The sequence below is a fragment of the Chionomys nivalis genome, chromosome 6, assembly GCF_950005125.1.
Source record: "Chionomys nivalis chromosome 6, mChiNiv1.1, whole genome shotgun sequence".
In the NCBI taxonomy this organism is placed as follows: domain Eukaryota; kingdom Metazoa; phylum Chordata; class Mammalia; order Rodentia; family Cricetidae; genus Chionomys; species Chionomys nivalis.
The window spans coordinates 4,689,536-4,710,296 of NC_080091.1; the positions used below are offsets into that span (position 1 = coordinate 4,689,536).

The window sequence follows — 20,761 nt, forward strand, 5'->3', positions numbered from 1 at the left end:
GGGAGAAAAAAAAGACTGGAGAAGTGTGAAGTCGATATGTCAAGGTTCCTGCCTTATTTGTGAGTCCCACGGAGGTAGCAAAAGCCTTGAAGGTCTTTGTTCCCCGCCGCAGGCCAACCGGGCGGGGAACGCGGAAGTGGGTCAGCTCCGCCCCCGAAACGCGCTGTCCCGGCCCCCTGGCCGCTAGCGGGCGGGAGAATGCGGCCTGGGCACATGGCAGCCAATCAGAATGCTCAGCGCCTCCGCGCGGGCAGGAGCGAAGCCGGGACAGTCCCGCCCCTCCACCGGAGCGGAGCTGCCGAGTCTGGCGCGTCGGATTGGTCAGTGCAGCGTAGTGGGCGGGGCGGGGGCGGGGCCCCAGGGGAGGGGTATATCAGGCGGGACTCGGGCGCTCCCCCTCGCACTCGCGCGTTAGGAGGCTTGGGTGTGTTTGGCGCGCTGTCTTCCCGCCCGCGTCAGGGACCTGCCCGGCTCAGCGGTGAGGGCCCTGGCGGCACCGGCTCTGAGGGGCCCGGGGCGGCGGGCGGCCTGTGACTCCCGGGCGAGGCGGAGCCGCAGCGGCACGCCCCTGGGATTTGGGGGCGGGCCCGGGTTGGAGTCCACCCCGCCGCTGGCGAGGCGGGCGGCGGGACACCGGGACCTCACGCTTCCCGGAGGGCGTCCTCCACCGCGCGTCATCCACGGGCTGATGCCGACTTAATGGTGGGCTTTGTAAAATGGCGGCCGTGAGGCTTTGAAAAGCTTTGCCGGCGAAATGGCGGGACTGCGGAGTGCCCGGATGGAATGGCGCAGGGTGCGCGCGTGGCGCATGCGCTGCTCCGTGGGCGGGGCGCGCCTAGCTCCAGAGCCCCGTTGTCCGCCGATGTGGAGCTGGGTCGCTCGTGACCCGTTACTCCAGGTGGCTGTGCCTCGGTTCCGTCTTCCCTGTGTAGTTTCACGAGGGGAAAAAAAGCACATGTAGTTTTGAATGTTGCCCTTTTACGTCCCAAATTTGTTTTTCCCAGGTATAGTGGCCCAGGAATACTATAGTGGGCTTGTTCTCCAACCCCTTAGGTCTTCGTTCTCCCCAGCCAATAATGACTTTGTTAAAATGCCACGCCCCTCTATAGCCACGCCTCTCAGGCCAACCTCCTCTCTCGGAGTCCACCAAGCAAAAAGCACTTCTCTAGTCCTTGGTTGAGTGAGCTGTGGCCCCAGGATGCATCCCATAAGTGTCACAGCTCCCTGACAGCACCCAAAAACGTATTTCAGTGAAGCTTCTCTGACCCAATTGTCAGCTGGTGAGGCTAGGAAGTCGCTGCCATCTCTGTCCCCAACCACACTCATCCTCTTGTAAAAAGTGAATAAATTTCCAGCATGCCATTCTGGCTGGGTGAGCCAGACCTTGGAGTTTTCTGGACAAGACTAATGAAGACCCACTAAAGGAAAGGGGCTAGAATTCACTGTCTTAAGCAATAGAACCACCATTTATGGTCAGCCTGAGTTATATGACAGCCCTAGATGTGGGTTTGGGATGATAAAGCCGAAAAGACTTCCTTGTGTCTGGTTTTGAGATGGAGCATGTAGCTGAGGCTCGTGTCAGACTTGCTGTGTAGTTGCGATTGGTTTTGGACTTCTGACCCTTGTGCCTCCGTATCCCAAAGGCTGGGATGACAGGTGTGTTTGCAAACAGTCCCAAGCTGTTCCACAGAGTCCTTTGTCTGATGTTTCCACCGGAGTGGCCTGAATGGCTGGATGACGGTGTGAGCCAGGTTCCCCAGGAAGATCATGGGTCACTTCTGTATACAAACGTAGAGAAGGGGCAGGAGACTCCTCAGAGCTTTCGGGGACTGCAGCATCCTAGCACTTACGCTCACGCAGGGAGTTCCAAGACCGTCCTGGACTGTAAAGGGAGGTCCAGTCTCAAAAGCTTTTAAAAAGGCTGAGTATGCTATCTGGCTTCAGTCTGTGGAGGAGGGGTTAAGGCAAAACATTTGTGGTGTGTGCAGGCTGCCATGGCGTCAGACGAAGGCAAGCTTTTCGTGGGAGGGCTAAGCTTCGATACCAACGAGCAGGCACTGGAGCAGGTCTTCTCCAAGTATGGGCAGATCTCTGAAGGTGAGACTTGGGTAAGGGAGCACTGTTCTTGGTTTCTGCTCTGGGGCAGACTGGGCACAACTAATGACTCTCCCTTACAGTGGTGGTGGTAAAGGACAGGGAGACCCAGCGATCCCGAGGCTTTGGGTTTGTCACCTTTGAGAACATTGATGATGCTAAGGACGCCATGATGGCTATGAATGGGAAGGTGAGGATCAAGTCAGCCAGTTTGGGCTGCATGGGTCTGGTGTGGAGTAGGCATGCTGACCCTCCCTCTGTTTGGCAGTCTGTGGATGGGCGGCAGATCCGAGTTGACCAGGCTGGCAAGTCTTCTGACAACCGGTCCCGTGGATACCGGGGTGGTTCCGCTGGAGGCCGAGGCTTCTTCCGCGGGGGACGCAGCCGGGGCCGTGGGTTCTCTAGAGGTGAGTGCTGAGGGCCTTGGACTGGTGGTGGGACTGCTGTAGGGACTCCTGACTGTCCTGTCATCTACAGGTGGGGGAGACCGAGGCTATGGAGGTGGTCGCTTTGATTCCCGGAGTGGAGGTTATGGAGGCTCCAGAGACTACTATGCCAGGTGAGCCAGATGGGAGCCCCAGGGAGATGACTCAGCCTTGGTGGCAGCAGCTGGGCCTAGGCTATGAGCAGAGGGAGGGTTGCCCCAGCTGAAGGGCGCAGGTGTTTTTGTTTTGTTGTCTGCTGAATACCCAGCTGGCACCAGGGCCTCAGTACAGGGCAAGCAGCCCCCACTAGGAACCCACTCTTGCCAGCTGCACTTAGTGCAGGGCTGAGCCCAGTGTTGCTAGGCATGTGCCCTTTAATGTCCATGTGTCCTCCCACAGCCGGAGTCAGGGTGGTAGCTATGGTTACCGGAGTTCCGGCGGGTCCTACAGAGACAGCTACGACAGTTATGGTAAGTCTGGCTCCAGGGACGCCACCTAAGTGGCCTGCGGTTGGGCTTGGTGAACCCTTGTGCCCTCAGCAACTTAGGCCACTCAGCCTGGGGCACAGCTACCAGAACTGCTGCACAGGACCAGGCGCCAGGTGCATGGGACCCTGTGCCACCTCCCGTGCGGGCGGAGCACAAGCTCCAGTGCCTTTACACTGTCCCGCTTCTGTCCTCAGCTACACACAACGAGTAAAAGCCCTCTGCGTCCAGATCGTCCTTCCATGGCTGTAATTAAGATGGGGGAGCTTCGCTGAACGTTGTGTAGTGAGCACCTTGTTCCCACTCTTGTGGTCCTTTCCGTTCTGCCCCATCGAGATGGCCTCGTGACCAGACTTTTCTTTTTAAGGAAGCGCTGTCTTTTTAAGCATTATAAAAAACGTTTTTGAAAGTACTTCAGATTTTACTTTTTTACAATGAGCCATGGGTTTTGGGTTTTTCTAAATTGTCGGGGTTGTGTGGGTTTTTGGTTGCTCGTTTTTTTTTTTTTTTTGGGTTTTTCGGTTGTATTGTTTTTTCTTTTTTGTGTGGTTGCCCATGAAGTCTGGCACCCCACCCCTCCTGGGATGAAATGGACTCTATTTGAGCAAGCCATGGCTCTCCAGCTCCCCAGCTCCTCTGTGGAGCACAGCAGGTCCTGCCCACTGGGCACAGGTCGCGGCCCATGGGGATGCATAGCAGTCCAGCAGGCTGTGGAAGTGTTTATTTATATTGTCCTTTTTTTTTTTACTGAAGACATGCATACTCCATCGATGTTGTATTCACAGTGGCTAAGGAATTCTTGTACGCAGTTTCTTTGGCTTCACGAAGCCGATTAAAAGACGGTGTGAAACGAACCTCACTCTGACCATTTCCCTTTCATTGCCGACACACTGAGCTGCGGCTCCGTGGCCAGCAGAGCAGCTAGGAAGGCAGGGCAGTGCGGGAGGCCCAAGCAGCCCAGTGGGAACGGGAGTGGGCAGTGTTGAGGGGTAGCGGGCGGCAGAGGCCTTGGCCAGTGTAGGGCCGGGTACAGGGAGGGCCAGTGAGGCTGCCTAGCGGCTGCGCCCGCCAGTTCCAGGCATTCTCTGCTAGCCTCCGAAGCCGCAGCCCTCGGGGGACAGACGCGAGCCACAGACCCTCCGAGACTCGCCTGCTGCTCCCCCCGCTAGCTCTGTGCAGCTGGCCTGTGCCTCGAGGTAACACTTTCGCTCGTGTCGCATCCCTCTGATTTATAGCTCACTTGGACGGAAACTTGGGCCTGGGGTTGACCCTTGCTTCCTGGAAGTCGGGTCAAACTGGTGGTACCTACTGCCAGTCCTCCCGAGGCCGGCCAGAGCCACCGGGTGCCTGCCTTTGTGGACCTGTTTTTGTTCCTTGCTTGACAGGCTTCAGACCCGCGCTGCTGTCCTTAGTTTTTGCCCAGAGTCCGTGAGGCTGCTGAGCAGGGCGAGCCTGGCTCTGCCCAGGGGCTGCAGAAGGGCGCTGATGCCCTGGGCCTTGGCCACCTTGGGACGAGCCACGTGGGCGCCGTGAGGGTGGGAGCAGAGAGGCTGGGAGGCGGGAGGGCGCTGCAGAACCACGGGGACGCCGGGGTCACGCGCCTCTGTTTGGCAGGATGAAGGGGAGCCAACCTGAACCATGGGAGAATGGCTGTGGCCGTGACTTCGGGTCCTAGGAGGCTCCCCAGGAGCAAGAGCCGCAGACTGCACACAGTCGGCCAGGTGAGTGCACGGGGTCTGGGGCTGGAGTCCCCGGACGCCCAGGGTTCTCAGAGGTCTGGTGGTCCCCCGGGGCTGGACTGGGCTTTCCTCACCCATGTCCTCTTCCTCTTCCCTTCCAGGCAATTCCTGAGCTGACACCCGCTCCCAGGCGACACAAGCTTCCTGCAGAACCAGAGAACGAAGCTGGGGCTGGCGTGGTTGCTGGGGCAGAATGTTGGGGGGCTGCCTGAATAAAGGGCTGTGACCCAGAACCCTGCTGTGTTGCTTGGGTCTAAGATATGGTGGGAGTGGGAATAACTCAGGCGTGGCGGGGAGGAGTCTTGCCGCCCACCTGTCACCCCAATCAGGCACTAAAAGGAGAAAAAAAAATCCCGCAGACGCTTGGGGCATTGGGGGCGGGGTGGGGCGGGGTTGTGCTCACTTCCGCCTCGGCTTCGGCATGGCGCCGCGCACGCTGCTGCTGCTGCTGCTGTTCCTCCCGTGCGCCATCCTGGGTTCCACCGAAAACTCGAGCTGGACAGCTGTACCTCTCAATTATACACACCCGGGGCCCTCGGGCACGGGTCCCACGCTGCTCCGCTTGTTCTACGTAATCACCGGGCTCAGCGGCCTGATCGCGCTCTACTTCCTCATCCGGGCTTTTAGGTGCGTTAGCGCGTCCAATCAGCATCTAGTAAGTCACTGTGGGGTGGGCGGGAGAGCACGTGACGCGGGCATCCGGCCTAGCTCTTGGTCCTGACTCCTGTGGTTTCTGGGCTGGCCTAAGTGGGCAGCGGCCTCAGGATGGCCATTCTCGTCCCTCGGTCTCCCCGGTGCTGTGGTGACAGGCCTGCAGAAAACCGCGCCCGACTGCAAGAACCGCAAAATTCGCTCTTCCCTTCCGCCTTTTCTCAGAGGAGGCACTTTCTGTTCTCTGTCTTTCTCTCCCATTTCCTTCCCCATTCCCTTTATCTCAATAAACTCCACACTCAACAAAAACAAAAGAACAAACAAACAAACACTGCAGAATTGAGGCTTGGCGGCTAAAGCTTCGTGCCTAACATGCAGAGACCTGGGTGTCATTCCCAGCACCGCGTTGGGGTGACACACGTGTCATCTCAACACTTGCCAAGTGGAGACAGCAGTTAAGGGGTCATCTGACCTAGAGAATTAAATGGTCATGGGCTGGAGAGATGGCTCAGTGGACCTGAGTTCAATTCCCAGTACCCACGTGACAGCTCACAATTGTCTTTAATTCTGCTTATAGGGAACCTAACACCCGTGGCAAAATACGAATGTGCATAAAATAAAAGTGAATTAATTTAAAAAAATTAAACGGTCAGCCTGGGCTGCAAGACACTGACTCAGGAAAAAAAAGGCCCCATTTTTCCATTTTTTTTCTAGCTGTCAGACTGCCGCTTATGCTTTAAACAGGGAGCTGTGGCTGGTTTGCGCATGCGCTTCCCTGGCTTTCACCATGCCCAGAGTTGCTCCTATAGCTCCTCCAACAAAAGGACTCACATTCTGCAGGTGGCTTGGACCTTGGGGGTTGGAGTGGGCAGGAGTAGGCTCTGAGGGTGTCTGTGCCCCCTGCAGACTCAAGAAGCCGCAGCGAAGGAGGTATGGACTTCTGACCAACAAGGAGGAGCATGAAGAGATGGCGTCTCTGGACAGTGAGGAAGAGACCGTCTTTGAAACCAGGAATCTGAGATGGTAGGAAGTTCATTGAGACAAATTAGTAAAGACCATGTCTCTAAATAGGGTTCAGGTCTAGCTCAGAGGTAGAACCTTCGCCTAGAGTCCCCCAGTAAAGGGCTGGAGGTGTGGCTAATCCCTCAATGAGGGTCAAGAAGGCAGGGTGTCAGGAAACAGACCCAGGAGAGTTCCAGGTGAGAGCCTCACAGGGAGCTGGTTGTGGACAGAGTAGAGCTGCTCTGGGGCTGACCAAGTGGTATCAGGGCTGACTGTCCTGTTACGGTGATGGCTGCTGTAGAGGCAGGACCCCAAAGTCACTAAATCTGACTTTCCAGGGCTCCTGAAGGAGGTTGACACCAGCTTTGGCACTTTCTGTGGTCTCTCTTCCCTACCCTGGTGGACTTGGAAGGGGCATCTTTTCCTGCGGGCTGGGCTGGGCTGGACTGGACTACGGAGGCCCCTCGAGCCAGCATCACTCAGTCCCATGTCTTGTCCTGTCCCTCCCCTTGCAGATACTGAGGTGGGGGTGGTAGGCTGCAAGGACCAGAGACGACGTGTGTTCTGCGGGCTCTGATGTCAGCCTTCCTGGAAGGCGTCTGTACAACCCCTCGGCTGCTCCGTAGGCCAGGACAGTGTGACCTCACCTCACTGAGACCAGCCCACAGACCTGAGGCCCCCAAAGCTCTGTCCCCCTGCCTCCCATAAGTGACAAGCAGCCTTACAAGGTATGATGGAGCGAATGGACCTTGGGATCTCAGTGTGCGCCTTTCCGCTGCTTTGGGGACAATAAATGAAGCAGTGGCCTTGTAGCTGACCTGAAACCTCCCCCTTGACGTCACACCTAGATAACCTGGTGAAGTGGGTGAGGTTGTCATTCCTGACTGCCTGTTGATGTCACTCTCTAGAGATACCTATTTATTCCTCCAACTTGTTCGGAGGCGGCAGCTGCGGCATAGTTTCCCAGGTACTTCTGGGCCGCAGTTCAACATTAGCCAACATTAGCCATGGTCTTAGCTTGGGCGGGGTGGGGAAGACAACCTACAGGGGCAAGGCAGGGATCACTTGCTGCCTGAGGTCACAGCCCCAGTCCATTCTGCCTCGTCATAACAACAAATTGCCACCAGATGGCAGTCATACGCCACCTAGCCTCCCAGGACCCCACCTGGGAATAGGTTCAATTCAGAACCCTCCCAACCACCCTGTCCTGTGGATACCCAGTCTTCATCCACCTCCATGCCCCACAGACTCTCCAGCTGGGCTGAGGTGGGACCCTGAGTCTGTCTGGGCCTACTAGGAGTGTTGGTACCCATTGGGTGGTGCCCCCTTCCCATCCTGTGGCCCCACCCCTGCCTGTCTCTGCCTGTCCCCTCCAGTGGCTGGGTCCCTGCTCAGCTGGGCCTGTTGCCCGAAGGAAACCTTTATGGTTTGCACCCCCAGCCCGCACTCGGGAAGCCAGCACTCCTGAGTCACAGCTCTGGGGGCCCTCTGCCCTGATTGTTGATTGGTTTCCGTCTTTGTATTGTGGCTGCTGGGATGGGCCTGGTTCCTGGTCCCACAAATTTTGTGATCTGCGCCCCTGATCCCACAGCTCAGTCATTGCTGAAGCTTCAAAAGGCAGGGTGATTAGTATAATGAGGTCAGAAGAGACCCAAGCCCCCGCCCCAGCCTCCTCACCAGCACAGGGAAGGTGGCCCACCACCATCCGCCTGTCAGCCGTCACTGCACCCCGGCATTAGCAGGGATAATTGGCAGTTCCATCAAGGTTAATGCACTACTAGCTGGTCTGCGCCGCTGAAAGCCAGGAGAAGGGCCTGTCAGGCAAGATGGAAGGCCTGGGGCCTGGCCAGCCTGCGCACACGCCTGGGGCGGCTCCCAGCACGAGACCTCGGGACACCGCTCCTGCTTGTACCCGTCCCAAATCCTGGCCTGGCAGAAAGGCACGGCAGGCAAAGCCGCTTGCCGCCAAGTCTGGGTTGGATTCCTGGAACCCACTTGGCCGAAGGAAAGGACTGACTCCCATAAGCTGGCCCTGCCGGCCACTCCACAATACGCAAAAAATAAAAGCCAAGGCCTCTCCTGCTGTCCCCAATCCTGTATGTGAGCAAGCCAGACCTTTCAGTGGGGCACCCTACTTAGCACTCAGATGTTCCACCGGGGACAAGGGGGCAGGTGAATGTCACTGTCATCTCCCCAGGAAGTCAAGAGTTGACAGCACAGGTAGGAAACCTGGTACAATTTATTCTGTAATGAGAAATTTCTCTCTGCATGTTTTTCGCCTCCTTCCTGGTGATTTGGCCTTGGATGGCTGTGGGGGCCACCAAACTCTGATATCAGGGGCCTGAGGCCGTGCCCTGTGTACCAAGAGTGGCAGGTGGTGGGCCATGGGTGCAGGCTAGGTCGGGCCAGGGCCTTCACAGTGCGGATGGGACCGTAGGGTGGACCACAGCCTGAGCGCACAGCCCCAGGAGTACCTGGGACAGATCTACACCAAGATGTATCTGGAACCACCCCTGGTGACCCCTGACCTCCCACTGTCTCTAAAACAGGGACTGGTTTCCAGTGACCACCGACCCCATGAACTGAGGCTGCTCAGGGAGGGAACAGGGCTTCCAGGGTCCCTGTCACTGTGGTTGCCAGACAGGGTTCCCTTGAACAGCTTCCCCGCTCTCCCCCATCTGTGTGTCCTCAGGAGCCTGGAGCGACAGGCTTGGGAGGTAGAGTGGGGGACAGCCGCCTTTGTTCCTGTCCCCGCTCCGGATCTGACCTTGAGACAACAGACAAGAACAGAAAGCTTTCTGCTCAAATCCACTGGCGGCAGGCAGCTCTCGACTCGGGAGCCCCAGCATGCAAATGAGGCCTGGGGATGTGGCCTCCCTGCTAGGTGTCCTTGTGGCCGCTCCTGGCCAGAACCTGACACAAGTCTAGTCAATAGGTCCCCATCGGGGCTGCCCTCCTCATGCCGAGGGGGTGCTTATGCACCCGCAGGGCAACCTTGAGACACTCACCTTTATGGGCAGAAGATAGACATGTGTGGCCCTGTGCCCTCCTGTGGGGGCCACCAGGGCCTGCCCTGGGGATCCCAGAACACCCTTGACAGAAAAGTTCAGATCCCTGAGCAAAACCTGAAGAGGTGTGGGCCAGGTTTACAGAGACAAGGATTTCAGTGGTCATGGTCAGACTGGGGTTGGGGCACGGGACTTCAGGTCCGGGTGAAGATCTCAGAACCTGTCCGTTCCCCGCCCCCCCCGCCCCCCCTGTGCGTGTGTTGGGAGCACAGAGCTTGTCACAGAAGGCCACCCCATCCTGAAGTTCTACCCCATCCTGGCCCTGCTCATCCCAGCAGCGTTGCCAGTCTTTAGCGTCTCCCGGTCCTCGCACAGAGGAAACTATAAGAATCAGGTGCCCCAGGATCCCGCGCACCCTGCACTCGACCCGGAACCCAGCAAATGAAAAACAAGATGGCGAAACCCATCTGGTGGACACAGCTCGGTGTCTGGGCTCTATCCCATCCTTTCCCCTGTGTGGGGGAGTTCCCCGAGTTCTGGAAGTGACTCCCAAGGGCCTCAAGGATGTACAGCCGAGGAGGGTGAAAAGCTAGGCAAGGGTGACTTGGAACTTTAGCTTTTTTTCTGATAAAGGGTTTCACGTAGCCTAGGTTAGCCTCGAATTCCTTGAGTAGCTGAGGATGACCTTGAATGTTGGATCCTCCTGCCTTGGCCTCCTGTGTCCTGGGAGGACAGGTGAGCACCACAGCTGGCCTACGACTTTTTTGTTTTTGTTTTCTTTTGTTTTTTGTTTTTGTTTTTTTTTTTCTTTTGAGACAGGATCTCACTCTGCAGCCAAGGCTGGCCTGGAACTCGCGGCAATCCTCCTGCCTCAGCCTCCCGAGTGCTGAGATGCCAGGCACGGCGCAGACCAGCCCTTAGGTCCAATCTGCATAGGGCGGGGCCCCGGAGGGGCCGGCGCAGCGCTCTGGGGGTTCTCCTGCCCGATGCGGGTGGCTGGGGCGGGACCCTGGGGATCCGCGGCAGAGTCTGCGCGAGTCTGGCCGGGGCGGGGCCCGGCTGAGGCTTGGAGGGTCCGGGGCGCGGCGGGAGGGGGCGCCCGCGACCCTCCTAGAAGCTCCAGCGGGGACAAAGGCGAGGGGAGCCCCGGCGCCCGGGGAGCCCGGGAGAGCGCTTTGCGCATTGCACGACCCCGGGCCTCTGTCCCGCGCTGCGGCCGCCTCCCGCCGCCTGGTTTCTCGGCGCCTGCGGTCCCCGGTGGGGGCCGCGCGCAGAGGCGGGGCGGCGGGATCTCCAAGCGCGCGGTGCTCCGCCCGCGCGGAGGCGGAGGCGGAGACGGAGACGGCGGGGCCAGGCGGCGGCCAGAGAGCGAGCTAGCGAGCTAGCGCGGCGGCAGCACCGGGGCCATGGCGCCCGCGCAGCACCCGCTGCTGCCGCTGCTGCTGCTGCTGCTGCCGCTGCGTGCGCGCAACGAGGACCCGGCCCGAGCCAACGCTGACCGCTACGCAGTTTACTGGAACCGCAGCAACCCCAGGTAAGCTCGTAGGGGGGACCCCCGGGGACCCCAAGAGGCCCCAGCTCTGGGGTTTGCGGCGCGCGGACCTACCCCTGAACTTCAGGGGTGCCTAGTATTCCCTGCAGAGCTCCTGGACTTTGGGAAAAACCCTCCGCACCCTCACACTCTGGAGTTCCTTTGCTGGACTTGCACTGCACGGGGGTGGGGTGGGGAACACTCGTGAACCCCTGGCCTCTTGGAGAAGGAAGCATCCTGGAAGGCTGAGGATTTGGTGGAGCTCCCTGGGGACCTCCCTTACACCCAGAGTCCCCGGACGAGGCTCTTCTGCGAAGGTTCCGAGAGTCCTGTCTGTGGGTCCCCAGATGAACTTGGGGAAGTTGCAAGGTTCCCCTCTCTACCCCTCCGCTCACTCTAGGGGCTGCTCCAATCCCCCAGGCACTTTAGAGGGACAGAGGGGACCACAGGCACCAAAGAGGTGGAGGACAGTTTGAGGGGTGCAACCAAGGCATATCGTTTTCCACCTTCTTTTTAGCTTCTGGAGAAACTGAGGTGCAGGAGGGGGTGCAAGGAGGGGCTGCTTCAAGGTCATGGCCAGAGAATTGGAGCTGGTACTGGAGACCCAGGTGGCCAAGTGCCCAGCCCACCACACCCAGCAAAGGCACCCAGCCCTGCTGTCCAGCAGCACCTTGTGGGGCAGACCCTGCTAGGCACTGGGCAGAGTCAGGGATCCTGCAGAAACCTCTGTTACAGGCGGAGTGAGAAAAGTTGGATACCCACTGACCACGTTCTGAGTAGCTTAGGACCTTCTGAGTCGTTACAGGGTCTCAGAGGTGGGTGGGTGCTGGAGGGTTTCCTGGGAGACAGGCTTGGGGTCTTTGATGCTTGGGCGCAGTATAGCGCTGACCGGTGAGGAAATAGTACGGCTGCATCAGCCAGGATGCCCTCCCGATCCATGGACAGAAAGTTGCAGAGAAACCACCAGTGTCTCTTCATGGGAGTGGTAGCTCTCTGGCTGCCCCCTACCATTCGTCTGTCCCCTAGGGCTGAGGGCAGGGACCCTAGGGCCTTGTAGTGACCTGGCAGGGCCACCACTTACCCCCCCCCCATCGCCTTCCTGCAATGTTGGTCAAATGTGGGTTTGATTAGGACTCCGTGGCCACGCAGGGAGCCGGGTAAGCTGCGCTTCCTCGGCCTAAGTTTTCTGGTTTTAGCTTGCAGAGTCTCTGTCCCCAGTGTGGCCTGTCCTTTGTCTGGGAAAAAAAAAAAAAAGAGGATAGAGGGACCATGGGGATGGAGAGAAGGGGTCATGGCTGCCCCTGTTGTCCCCATTTGCCACAGGGTTGGAACCCTGTCTCAGGAAGGAAAGAGGTGTCCTCCTCATCACCAGGGTCCAGCTCAGGCCGACCACCTCCTGTTGCTGAGTCCGGACAGGCTGCCTGAGAGGGTGGCCGGCCGGGCAGGTAGCAGAGCCAGCCCTATAGAGTGTGGGGTGGGGTGGGGGGCTCCTCGGGTCCCTGTCTCTTCCTTGGGTTCCCCTCTATGGGTGACCCTGCCTGAGGACAGTTGACCACCATGCCTCAGGGCCTTGTCATTGACACAGCACACGGGGGTCTGGGTTGCTATGGAGTCTTAAGAGTCAGTGCAGGGATGATTTCGGGCTGGCTAGGTCTGAGGGGACCTAGTATGGGGTACAGTATGAGGAGCTGGGCAGGATCGATACCCCAGCTTCTCGTGTGATGCAGGATGGGTGGCGTGACATAAAACAGGCAGTGGGGGCATGCTGGGACCCCGTGAGTATGGGTCACACACAAAAGACTGAGCAGAAGTGGGGGAGGGGTGGACCTGCTCCAGAGTACCCATGTCTATGTAGGACACGGACGCCTATGTGACTTGGAGGGACACACACGCAGGCAGTCATGTTCCTGGCCACCTGTCCACCCACACCTGCCCAGAGGCTGTTGGGGTGTCTTTCTGAAGGCAGTGATTCCGCAAGGAGGCATGGACACCCACACCCACCTGCCCAGGCACTCCCGAAAGCCCCTATCCAGGTCTACCTGACCAATCCACCTGGTGGGACACCCTGCCCTGACCTCTGGGGTCTCTAGACCTGTTTCTGGCTGTAACCTGCTTGCCGGGCTGGCAAGGACACCCCACCACAGGCTCAGACCGCTCAGCCATTCTGTGACCTAGCTGCAGCTTGTGTGGGTTTTGTCCAGCGGCTCATGGACCTGTGTTCATGGAGTCTGCAGTGGCCTGTGGCTTTGCATGTGGCTGCATGTTCTCATCCACAACTCCGGGGGAGCCCAGGATGCATGTCTGCATAAAGCTGGCTGTCGCAGGGTATTTGTGACATAACACTGCAAGCTGGGGTGATTGCGTGTGTGCACGTGTGCGCATGATTGTGCAGGGGAGCGGATGCGTGCGTCCGCTAGAGTGGGGTGCACACACATCTTCATGCGGCACGCCTGAGTAAGTCTATGTCAGGGTGTGAGCCTCCGCCGTGTGAGTTCGTGGCTGTGAGGTGTGTGCCGAGAGCTGGTGTGGGGACAGCTCTATCCTCTCGGTGCCCACAGCAGCCGCAGAGCCATCCACAGAAGTGGCCTTACCAGTTGCTGCTTTTCCCTGCAGACAGGTCATGAGGATCCAAAGCAGACATCATAGGAAATTTCTTGTTGCCCCAGATGTCACTCACCTCTGAGACACTGCTGAGTCTGGCCAGGCTCTGAGAGTGGGGCAACCTGGTGTCCCATGCCAAGTGACCTCCATGTGGGCAGTAACGCTGGTACCAGCAGAACACATGAATAGGAAGATGGTGCTGCTGGCTAGACCTGATTTCTGAGGCAGGCACCATCTCTGTAGCAGAGTGTGGCTGGTTTCTGGTTCTGGTGGCCTCGCTCCTCCTGAAAGGGACCTGGCTGTGTATTTGTCTTTGTGTTTTGCAAGGGATTGTCCTCCATCCAGTGGTGGTGGCGCACGCCTTTAACGCCAGTAGAGGCAGAGGCAGGTGGACCTCTGAGTTTGAGGCCAACCTGGTCTACGTAGCAAGTTCCAGGACAGCCAGGGCTACGCGGAGAAACCCTGTCTTGATAAAGGAGAAAGAGGAAGAGGAAGATTGTCTCCAAGGTTGGGGAGCTCAGAGTGGTAGGCAAGGCCTGGAGGATTTAGGGCTGAGGACCTGGTGGTTGACGGGCCTTAGGGGGGGTGGCAGAATTGTTGAGAGCCTGGGTCCTGAAGAATGAGTCAGTCTAGGTGCCCAGAGGGAACAGAACACTGCCGGAGACAAACAGGTGCCTTTGGAAGCAGATGAGCCAGAAGTAGCCGCCTGCCAACTGGACACGAAGCTGAAGAGGGAGTTGCTGTAAGTTATAGGCCAGCCTGACCTACGTGAAACCTTGCCTCAAAACGAACAAACAGATTAAAGGTCTGGTGCTGGACTCCGCGGGAAGAGTGCTCACTGAGAGCCAGGAAAGCCAGGGCTCCGTCTGGAGCTCTAAGCCAGGCGTGGTGACGAAGGCTGCTCCCAACAGAGAAGAGGAAGCAAAGGCTCAGGAGCTCAGGGTCATCCTCAACTCTAGTGAGCTAGAGGCCAGCCTGGGCTACATGAGGCCCGGGTCCCCATTTCTTCTCTTCATGCAGATTTGACCGCCGGTCTCTTTCAGACCTCCGGCACCCACGGGTCCCTGTGTAATGTCCCTTGTGGGCAGCAGACATGGTCTATGAAACCTCTCTGTGTGTCATTGTGTCTAAGGGAGCACGGGATGGTCAGTCATGGTTACCTCTGGGCTTCAAGTCCCAATGTGCCTCTCACCAGCCCACCTGCGTACCCAGGAGAGAAGCTGGCAAAATCATGAGGTAGGAGGATTGTTTCAAGGAGTGGAAGCCAGGAACTACAGCCTTCGTGTGAGAAGTCTCAGGGCCGCCATTAACCCCTTAGTGAGAGTTTACTCTCTGTCTGCTTGCTTTTCTGCATCTTCAGGCAGATGGAACAGTTGGGCTTTGTCTTAATTCCACAGGGATTGTTTTAGGGGTGGGCCCTCCACCTTCCCCAACAGCCTTGCAGACACCAGCCAGTGCAAGGGTAGGGTTCTGGCTCCTGGCTACCCACCTACTTGGAACCATGAATATCACCAACGCAGCAAAGCTGGTGTGATTGTAGTAGTATCCTCCACCAGCATCTGGTGGGGTCCTCATCCACCGGGTACCCTGAAACACGCATGGCTTGAGCACCACTGTGTACATGCCCAGGGTGAAAGGTGGGCTCTGGGCGTGTGCAAGGGTCCAAGTTGCAGCCTGGAGAGACCAGGAAAAGGTGGACAGTATTGGACCTCCGGGTCCGGTGTCTGGTTTATATTCAGGACAGCTGGCGTGGATTTGGGGAGACCGTGAGGCTGACAGATCTTTGCCGTGGTCTACTGAGGACCAGCGTCTGCAGTTCTGTCCGTCCGTGAGCAGTGGGCATTGGGGGGGGGGGGTTTCAGCTGAGTAGGCATAGTGGTTTGCTGTGTACAAGCAAAGACCCGAGTTCAAATCCCCAAAACCGCCAGGCAGTGATGGCGCACGCCTTTAATCCCAGCACTCAGGAGGCAGAGGCAGGCGGATCTCTGTGAGTTCGAGGCCAGCCTGGTCTACAAGAGCTAGTTCCAGGACAGGCTCCAAAACCACAGAGAAACCCTGTCTCGAAAATTTAAAAAAAAAAAAAAAAATCCCAGAACCCATGGGGAAGGCCAGGCGTGTCTCCGAGCCTCTGTAGCCCCACTGCTGTCTAAGGGCAGAGTTCAGGATCAGTGGGGAACAAGACGGAGGAGAGGTGCGGCCAACGTCCTTTTCTGTCTTTGTCAGCGATTTCGGGTAGACAGAGTTTGATCCCAGCACCCACGGCCTCCTCAAGTGAGAGGACCTCCAACATTAAGTCACAGAGTAGCTGAGATGGACACCTTGGACAGTCGACACACTGAGGATTACACCTGAGTGTGAGGGAAACCGAGGCTCCAAGAATCTGCCAAGTCTGTGACTGAGCCATGCGGGAAGCTCCGGAAGCCCCACTCGGGCCTCTGGTTGGTACAGGAGCCCAGGAGCAGCAGCTCCCTTTTTTCCCTGCTGTTCTTGACAGGATCTCATGTATCCTGGGCTAGCCTTAGATTCTCTGTGTAGTTGAGGATGACCTTGAAGCCCGGAAGCCCTCAGCCCCCACTGTGCCGCACAGTGACCCCCCCACGCTGCACCCCAGAACCCTCAGCCCCCGCTGTGCTGTGTAATGACCCCCCCCCCCCCATGATGCACCAGGAAGCTCCGAGTTCCCCTTTGCAGGGCCTCAGTTTCCCCAGCTATACTGGGAGGTGAAGGAGCCCCAGGCAGTCCGTCCCACTCCCAGCTATCAGGCTTTCATATGCTAATAAAGGTTCTCACAGGACCCCCTCGACCCCCCCTTCGGCCTGCGTTTACATGACAGGGACCCGGGGGACACTCAGTGAGATCTGAGGGTTCCGGCTTCAGTAGCCTGAGGCTGAGATGGAAGGGCAGCTGCCGTCCAACCCCACAGGCCAACCTCTGTCCGCTAAGACACAGGCTGGGTCAGGCTGGTCCTCCCGGCGGACAGCTGGGGACAGCAGGGCAACGCCAGGGCTGAGGCTGAGAGCAGAACTGGAGTGGTGCAATTGTCCAGAAACCAGGGAACCTGCCGGAGGGAGAGATTGTGCAGCGCTGTGAGGTGGGCAGGAGGGTGGAGTTAGAAGAGGTGATCTCAAGAAGTTGCACAGAGAGGGCAGGAAACACTCTGGGATCACACAGCGTGGAAGGGCAGGAAACACTCTGGGATCACACAGCGTGGAAGGTTGGCTTGATTCCGGTGCCTGCAAGCCTCTGCAACCCTGCCGGAGGCCGAGGAGAGGGTCCTCTGCCTCCTTGCAGGGAAACTGAGGCTGAAGTTGGTGCTGGGCAGGGGTGGTGGGGATAGGGGACCGGATGGGTCCATCCTCACCGGCCCTCCTCCACCCCCTGCAGGTTTCAGGTGGGCGCCGTGGGTGACCGTGGTGGCTACACGGTGGAGGTGAGCATCAATGACTACCTGGACATCTACTGCCCTCACTACGGGGCGCCGCTGCCCCCAGCAGAGCACATGGAGCAGTACATCCTGTACATGGTGAACGGCGAGGGCCATGCCTCCTGCGACCACCGGCAGCGAGGCTTCAAGCGCTGGGAGTGCAACCGGCCTGCAGCGCCCGGGGGGCCCCTCAAGTTCTCAGAGAAGTTCCAACTCTTCACGCCCTTTTCCCTGGGCTTTGAGTTCCGGCCTGGCCACGAGTACTACTACATCTGTGAGTAGCCAAGGCTAGCTCCCTTAGCAAACAGGGAAACTGAGGCAGACAGTGCCTTCCAACTGTCATCCAGCCTCATGCCCCACGACCCTGGGAAGAGGAGGGTGAGATGGAGGAAACCCCATTTCTGAGTTGTCTCCTGGGGAGACCCCATGGGAAGCGGGGCCTCCAAGCACCCCGGGGCTGCACTGGATCCCATGTGCCCCCCAGACTCCATTTCTTCTTTTTCCTTCTCCTTTTAATTCAAGCAAGAAGCGGGTGGGGGTGGGCAGAAGGTTCTTACAATGAAGTCCCAGAAAATGAGGAAAAAAAATGACATTTTTCTTTTTGAGATGAGAATCCCGCGAAGATCAGGACTGTAATCATTCCTTCCATCTCTGCAACGAATGCTTATTTTTTGTTTGTGTGTTTGGTTTTGTTTTTGTTTCCCCCAAGACTAGGGTTTCTCTGTGTAGCCTTGGCTGTCCTGGAACTTGCTGTGTGTAGACCAGGCTGTCCTTGAACTCACAGAGATCCTCCTGCCTCTGCCTTCCTAGTGCTGGGATTAAAGGTGTGAGCCACCACTGCCCAGCCCAAGTGTTAATTTTTACTTTGTACTTTTTAATCTTCCAGTCCCAGCATGGGGGATGGGTGAGGGTGGCCGGCAGACCATGAGGTGGTGTCCCAGGGTCAGTCTACTGAACTACACATCTCCCCAGTCTGCATCTCCTGTCCCAGCTGCCTAGGAGCCACCCACATGTAGCCCAGGCTAGCCTCAAACTCCATAGGGAGCCCAAGAGGGCCTTGAACACCTTGTCCCTCTCACCTCCACTCTGACAGGACGGCAGAGTGCACACCCAAATGTGGCTGGGCCATCCTCCTACCTCTGCCTCCTCCACGCGTGTGAGCTGTGGATCCGAACTCGCGTCTCGGTTCTTGGTCAGCATTCTCTGTACCCCTCAAGCCACCTCCTCAGCCCTTGCTTTGTTTTATTTTTTTGTTTAAAATGTCACCCTAGCCGGGCGGTGGTGGCACACACCTTTAATCCCAGCACTCGGGAGGCAGAGGCAGGCGGATCTCTGGGAGTTCGAGACCAGCCTGGGCTACAAAGGGAGTTCCAGGACAGGCTCCAAAGCTAGAGAAACCCTGTCTCGAAAAACCAAAAAAAAAAAGTCACCCTAAATTAGGTGTCCTGCTGTATGCTATAATCCCAGCACTCAGGAGACAGAGACAGTGGGATCTCTGTGAGTTCCATGACAGCTTGGTTTTTAAGAAACTTCCAAGAGAGCCAGGGCTGCATAAAGAAAGAGTCCCTGTCTCAAATCAATAAATGAATAAATAAATTTTTAAAAGTCTCACCCTGTCACTAAGCTCTGAGCTGTACCTCGCTCAGCCTGGACAGAGGAGACGTGGGCGCCTGGGGCATTGTGCCTCGGGTTTGACACAAGGTTAAGAGGTTTTTTTTTTGTTTGTTTTGTTTTTTTTGTTTTTTTGTTTTTTCGAGGCAGGGTTTCTCTGTGGTTTTTGGAGCCTGTCCTGGAACTAGCTCTGTAGACCAGGCTAGTCTCGAACTCACAGAGATCCTCCTGCCTCTGCCTCCCAAGTGCTGGGATTAAAGGCGTGCGCCACCACCGCCGGCTCATGGTGAAGAGTTTTATGGGTTGGGTCAGCAATGTGGAGACGGGAGCGTGGAGCCCCCAGAAAGTTGTCCTCTCTTCCAGCTTCCACACCTCCCAACCTGGTGGACCGTCCCTGCCTGCGGCTGAAAGTTTACGTGCGTCCAACCAGTGAGTGTCCTTAGTGTGTAGTGACCTGGGAAGGACCTAGGTCCCCTCACCCTGCCCTTGACTCCATGAGTGGCCCAGAGAGCTGGGGGTTGCAGAGTCCCATCCCAACTCCTCCCCCAAGCCCGGGACCTTCCAGAGTGCCCAGCCCAGTGTGGCCTGGCTGACAGCCTGTGTCCCCACAGATGAGACCCTGTACGAGGCCGAGCCTATCTTCACCAGCAACAGCTCCTGCAGTGGCCTGGGCGGCTGCCACCTCTTCCTCTCCACGGTCCCTGTGCTTTGGACCCTCCTGGGCTCCTAGTGGCAGGACGGAGGACACCAGCCCCACCCGGACCCCTTGACCTCAGCCCTCGGACCCGCGCGGCCGCCTCCGAGACAAAATCCTCGCTGCTTCTCTTCCATGGTGCTGTCCCCCGGAGGAGGCCGCCCACTGCCCAGGGAGGTGACGCTCTCCCAAGCCTGCGGAGGAGAGCCAGGCCAAGCCACTTTCTCCGAGGCCAACAGGGAGTTCAAGGCCTCCCAGCGTTGTTTGAGTTCAGTCAGAAAGACTTGAGGGGTGTTTTTTAGTTAATTTATTCCCTGGCCATTTCTGGTGACATTGGGACAGGCCAGCAGGTGAGTGGGCCGGGCCCTCCAGACACTCCTCTCCTCTGGTTCTGTTATTTGGGTCTCAGAAGGAGCCCACCATAGACTTGCCTGACCCAGAAGGGATGTATGGTGCCAGCCCCTCAGTGGGGCACCAGGGGCTCATGCCCCTTCTTTTAGCCACTGTTGAGCCCCCCTCCCTCAGATCTCAGAAAGCTCTTCAGCCCTGCAGTTCACCCTGCCACCCGGGCCCCTCACCAGGCACAACCATCTCCAGGGCCTGGAAGACGTTTTATTTCTGTAAATAGAAACCAGCAAATGTGTACTGTGATTTATTTTAATGTATTCTTGAGGACAGAATGGAAGTTCTTTTTTAAAAAAAAATTTCCAGACCTTCGATTCGAGGGGACTTTTATTTTGGTTGGGGGAGTGGGGTGGACTTTTTAGGATAGAAACAACACTTCGCAATAAACTCGTTTTTTTGTCCGTTGGAGCCCTCCCCCCAATCATGTGACCTAGTAATGTTTGTAAGAAAAAAACGCCAAAAAAAAAAAAAAAACTGGACAGGACTGAAAAGGGGAGCTACCTACCAAAAATACAGAAAGAGCAAAGGACCCAGTAAAGCTGGCCACACAACGCATTTCTATGGATTTCGGATTTCTACCCGCCTTTCCTCACTCTGTATTTTATATATATTCTAGATAAATGTATATTGTGGATGGCCGCCATGGCAAGGGGTGGCTAGGGAGCTTTTGTAGGGACAGGGGACGGGTGGCCGGCCCCTCATCACATTCGGCTTTGAAGTCTGTATTTTTATAATAAAATAAACCAACTGTAAGGTGTGGTCTCCCTCTTTGGACAGGTGGGAGGGTTCTGGGGATAGTCCTGCTGCTTCCTGCCTGCTCTCAGGGTCCTGGGGGTCTGTAGGCAGAAAGCTGGCTTCTTAGGGATCATCCTGATTCTCTAACAGAAGCCTGGCATGAAGGCACACGTCTATCACACGGCACCAGGGAGGTGGCGGCAGCAAGCGTGTACACAGGAAACAAAAGATTGTCTCAACATAGTGAGATGTGAGCCTGACACCAAGATCACTCTCTGACCTATATACACGCCGTGCACACACAATAAACAAACGTGCTGAGTTATCTCCCATTGCCAAGACCACATTTCTGTGAC

The 20,761-nt window shown here is 57.3% G+C and overlaps 3 protein-coding genes across 5 annotated transcripts; all 3 read left to right on the forward strand.

Moving 5' to 3' along the window:
- Positions 1-401: 401 nt before the first annotated feature.
- On the forward strand, positions 402-4,993 carry Cirbp (cold inducible RNA binding protein). 3 transcript variants are annotated; one of them, XM_057772300.1, is made up of 8 exons: positions 402-478; positions 1,989-2,097; positions 2,178-2,284; positions 2,363-2,501; positions 2,572-2,653; positions 2,919-2,989; positions 3,202-4,725; positions 4,845-4,993. In XM_057772300.1, exons 2-7 carry the CDS (start codon positions 1,995-1,997, stop codon positions 3,216-3,218), a joined length of 519 nt encoding a protein of 172 aa, XP_057628283.1. In that variant the 5' UTR covers positions 402-478; positions 1,989-1,994; the 3' UTR covers positions 3,219-4,725; positions 4,845-4,993. The 3 variants fall into 3 exon arrangements, with proteins under 3 accessions (XP_057628283.1, XP_057628284.1, XP_057628282.1); XM_057772301.1 differs by having other exon boundaries at positions 4,619-4,725; XM_057772299.1 differs by lacking the exons at positions 3,202-4,725; positions 4,845-4,993 and having other exon boundaries at positions 2,919-3,169.
- A 162-nt stretch (positions 4,994-5,155) lies between these two features.
- Fam174c (family with sequence similarity 174 member C) lies at positions 5,156-8,543 on the forward strand. Its single transcript, XM_057772302.1, has 3 exons — positions 5,156-5,370; positions 6,301-6,417; positions 6,912-8,543. Coding segments are annotated over exons 1-3 (324 nt in total). The 5' UTR covers positions 5,156-5,164; the 3' UTR covers positions 6,913-8,543.
- A 2,000-nt stretch (positions 8,544-10,543) lies between these two features.
- On the forward strand, positions 10,544-20,404 carry Efna2 (ephrin A2). The gene is made up of 4 exons (XM_057771034.1): positions 10,544-10,938; positions 16,921-17,234; positions 18,935-19,000; positions 19,183-20,404. Exons 1-4 carry the CDS (start codon positions 10,811-10,813, stop codon positions 19,299-19,301), a joined length of 627 nt encoding a protein of 208 aa, XP_057627017.1. The 5' UTR covers positions 10,544-10,810; the 3' UTR covers positions 19,302-20,404.
- The last annotated feature ends 357 nt before the right edge of the window (positions 20,405-20,761 follow it).

What these genes read in the sequence shown, in the direction of transcription:
- Cirbp (XM_057772299.1), top strand. Translation starts at nt 1,995, where the DNA reads ATGGCGTCAGACGAAGGCAAGCTTTTCGTGGGAGGGCTAAGCTTCGAT. An exon ending in TGATGGCTATGAATGGGAAG is followed by an intron (nt 2,285 to 2,362) that starts GTGAGGATCAAG and finishes TCTGTTTGGCAG; the next exon opens with TCTGTGGATGGGCGGCAGAT. An exon ending in GGGCCGTGGGTTCTCTAGAG is followed by an intron (nt 2,502 to 2,571) that starts GTGAGTGCTGAG and finishes TGTCATCTACAG; the next exon opens with GTGGGGGAGACCGAGGCTAT.
- Fam174c (XM_057772302.1), top strand. Translation starts at nt 5,165, where the DNA reads ATGGCGCCGCGCACGCTGCTGCTGCTGCTGCTGTTCCTCCCGTGCGCC. An exon ending in TTCCTCATCCGGGCTTTTAG is followed by an intron (nt 5,371 to 6,300) that starts GTGCGTTAGCGC and finishes TGCCCCCTGCAG; the next exon opens with ACTCAAGAAGCCGCAGCGAA.
- Efna2 (XM_057771034.1), top strand. Translation starts at nt 10,811, where the DNA reads ATGGCGCCCGCGCAGCACCCGCTGCTGCCGCTGCTGCTGCTGCTGCTG. An exon ending in TGGAACCGCAGCAACCCCAG is followed by an intron (nt 10,939 to 16,920) that starts GTAAGCTCGTAG and finishes CACCCCCTGCAG; the next exon opens with GTTTCAGGTGGGCGCCGTGG. An exon ending in AGTTTACGTGCGTCCAACCA is followed by an intron (nt 19,001 to 19,182) that starts GTGAGTGTCCTT and finishes GTGTCCCCACAG; the next exon opens with ATGAGACCCTGTACGAGGCC.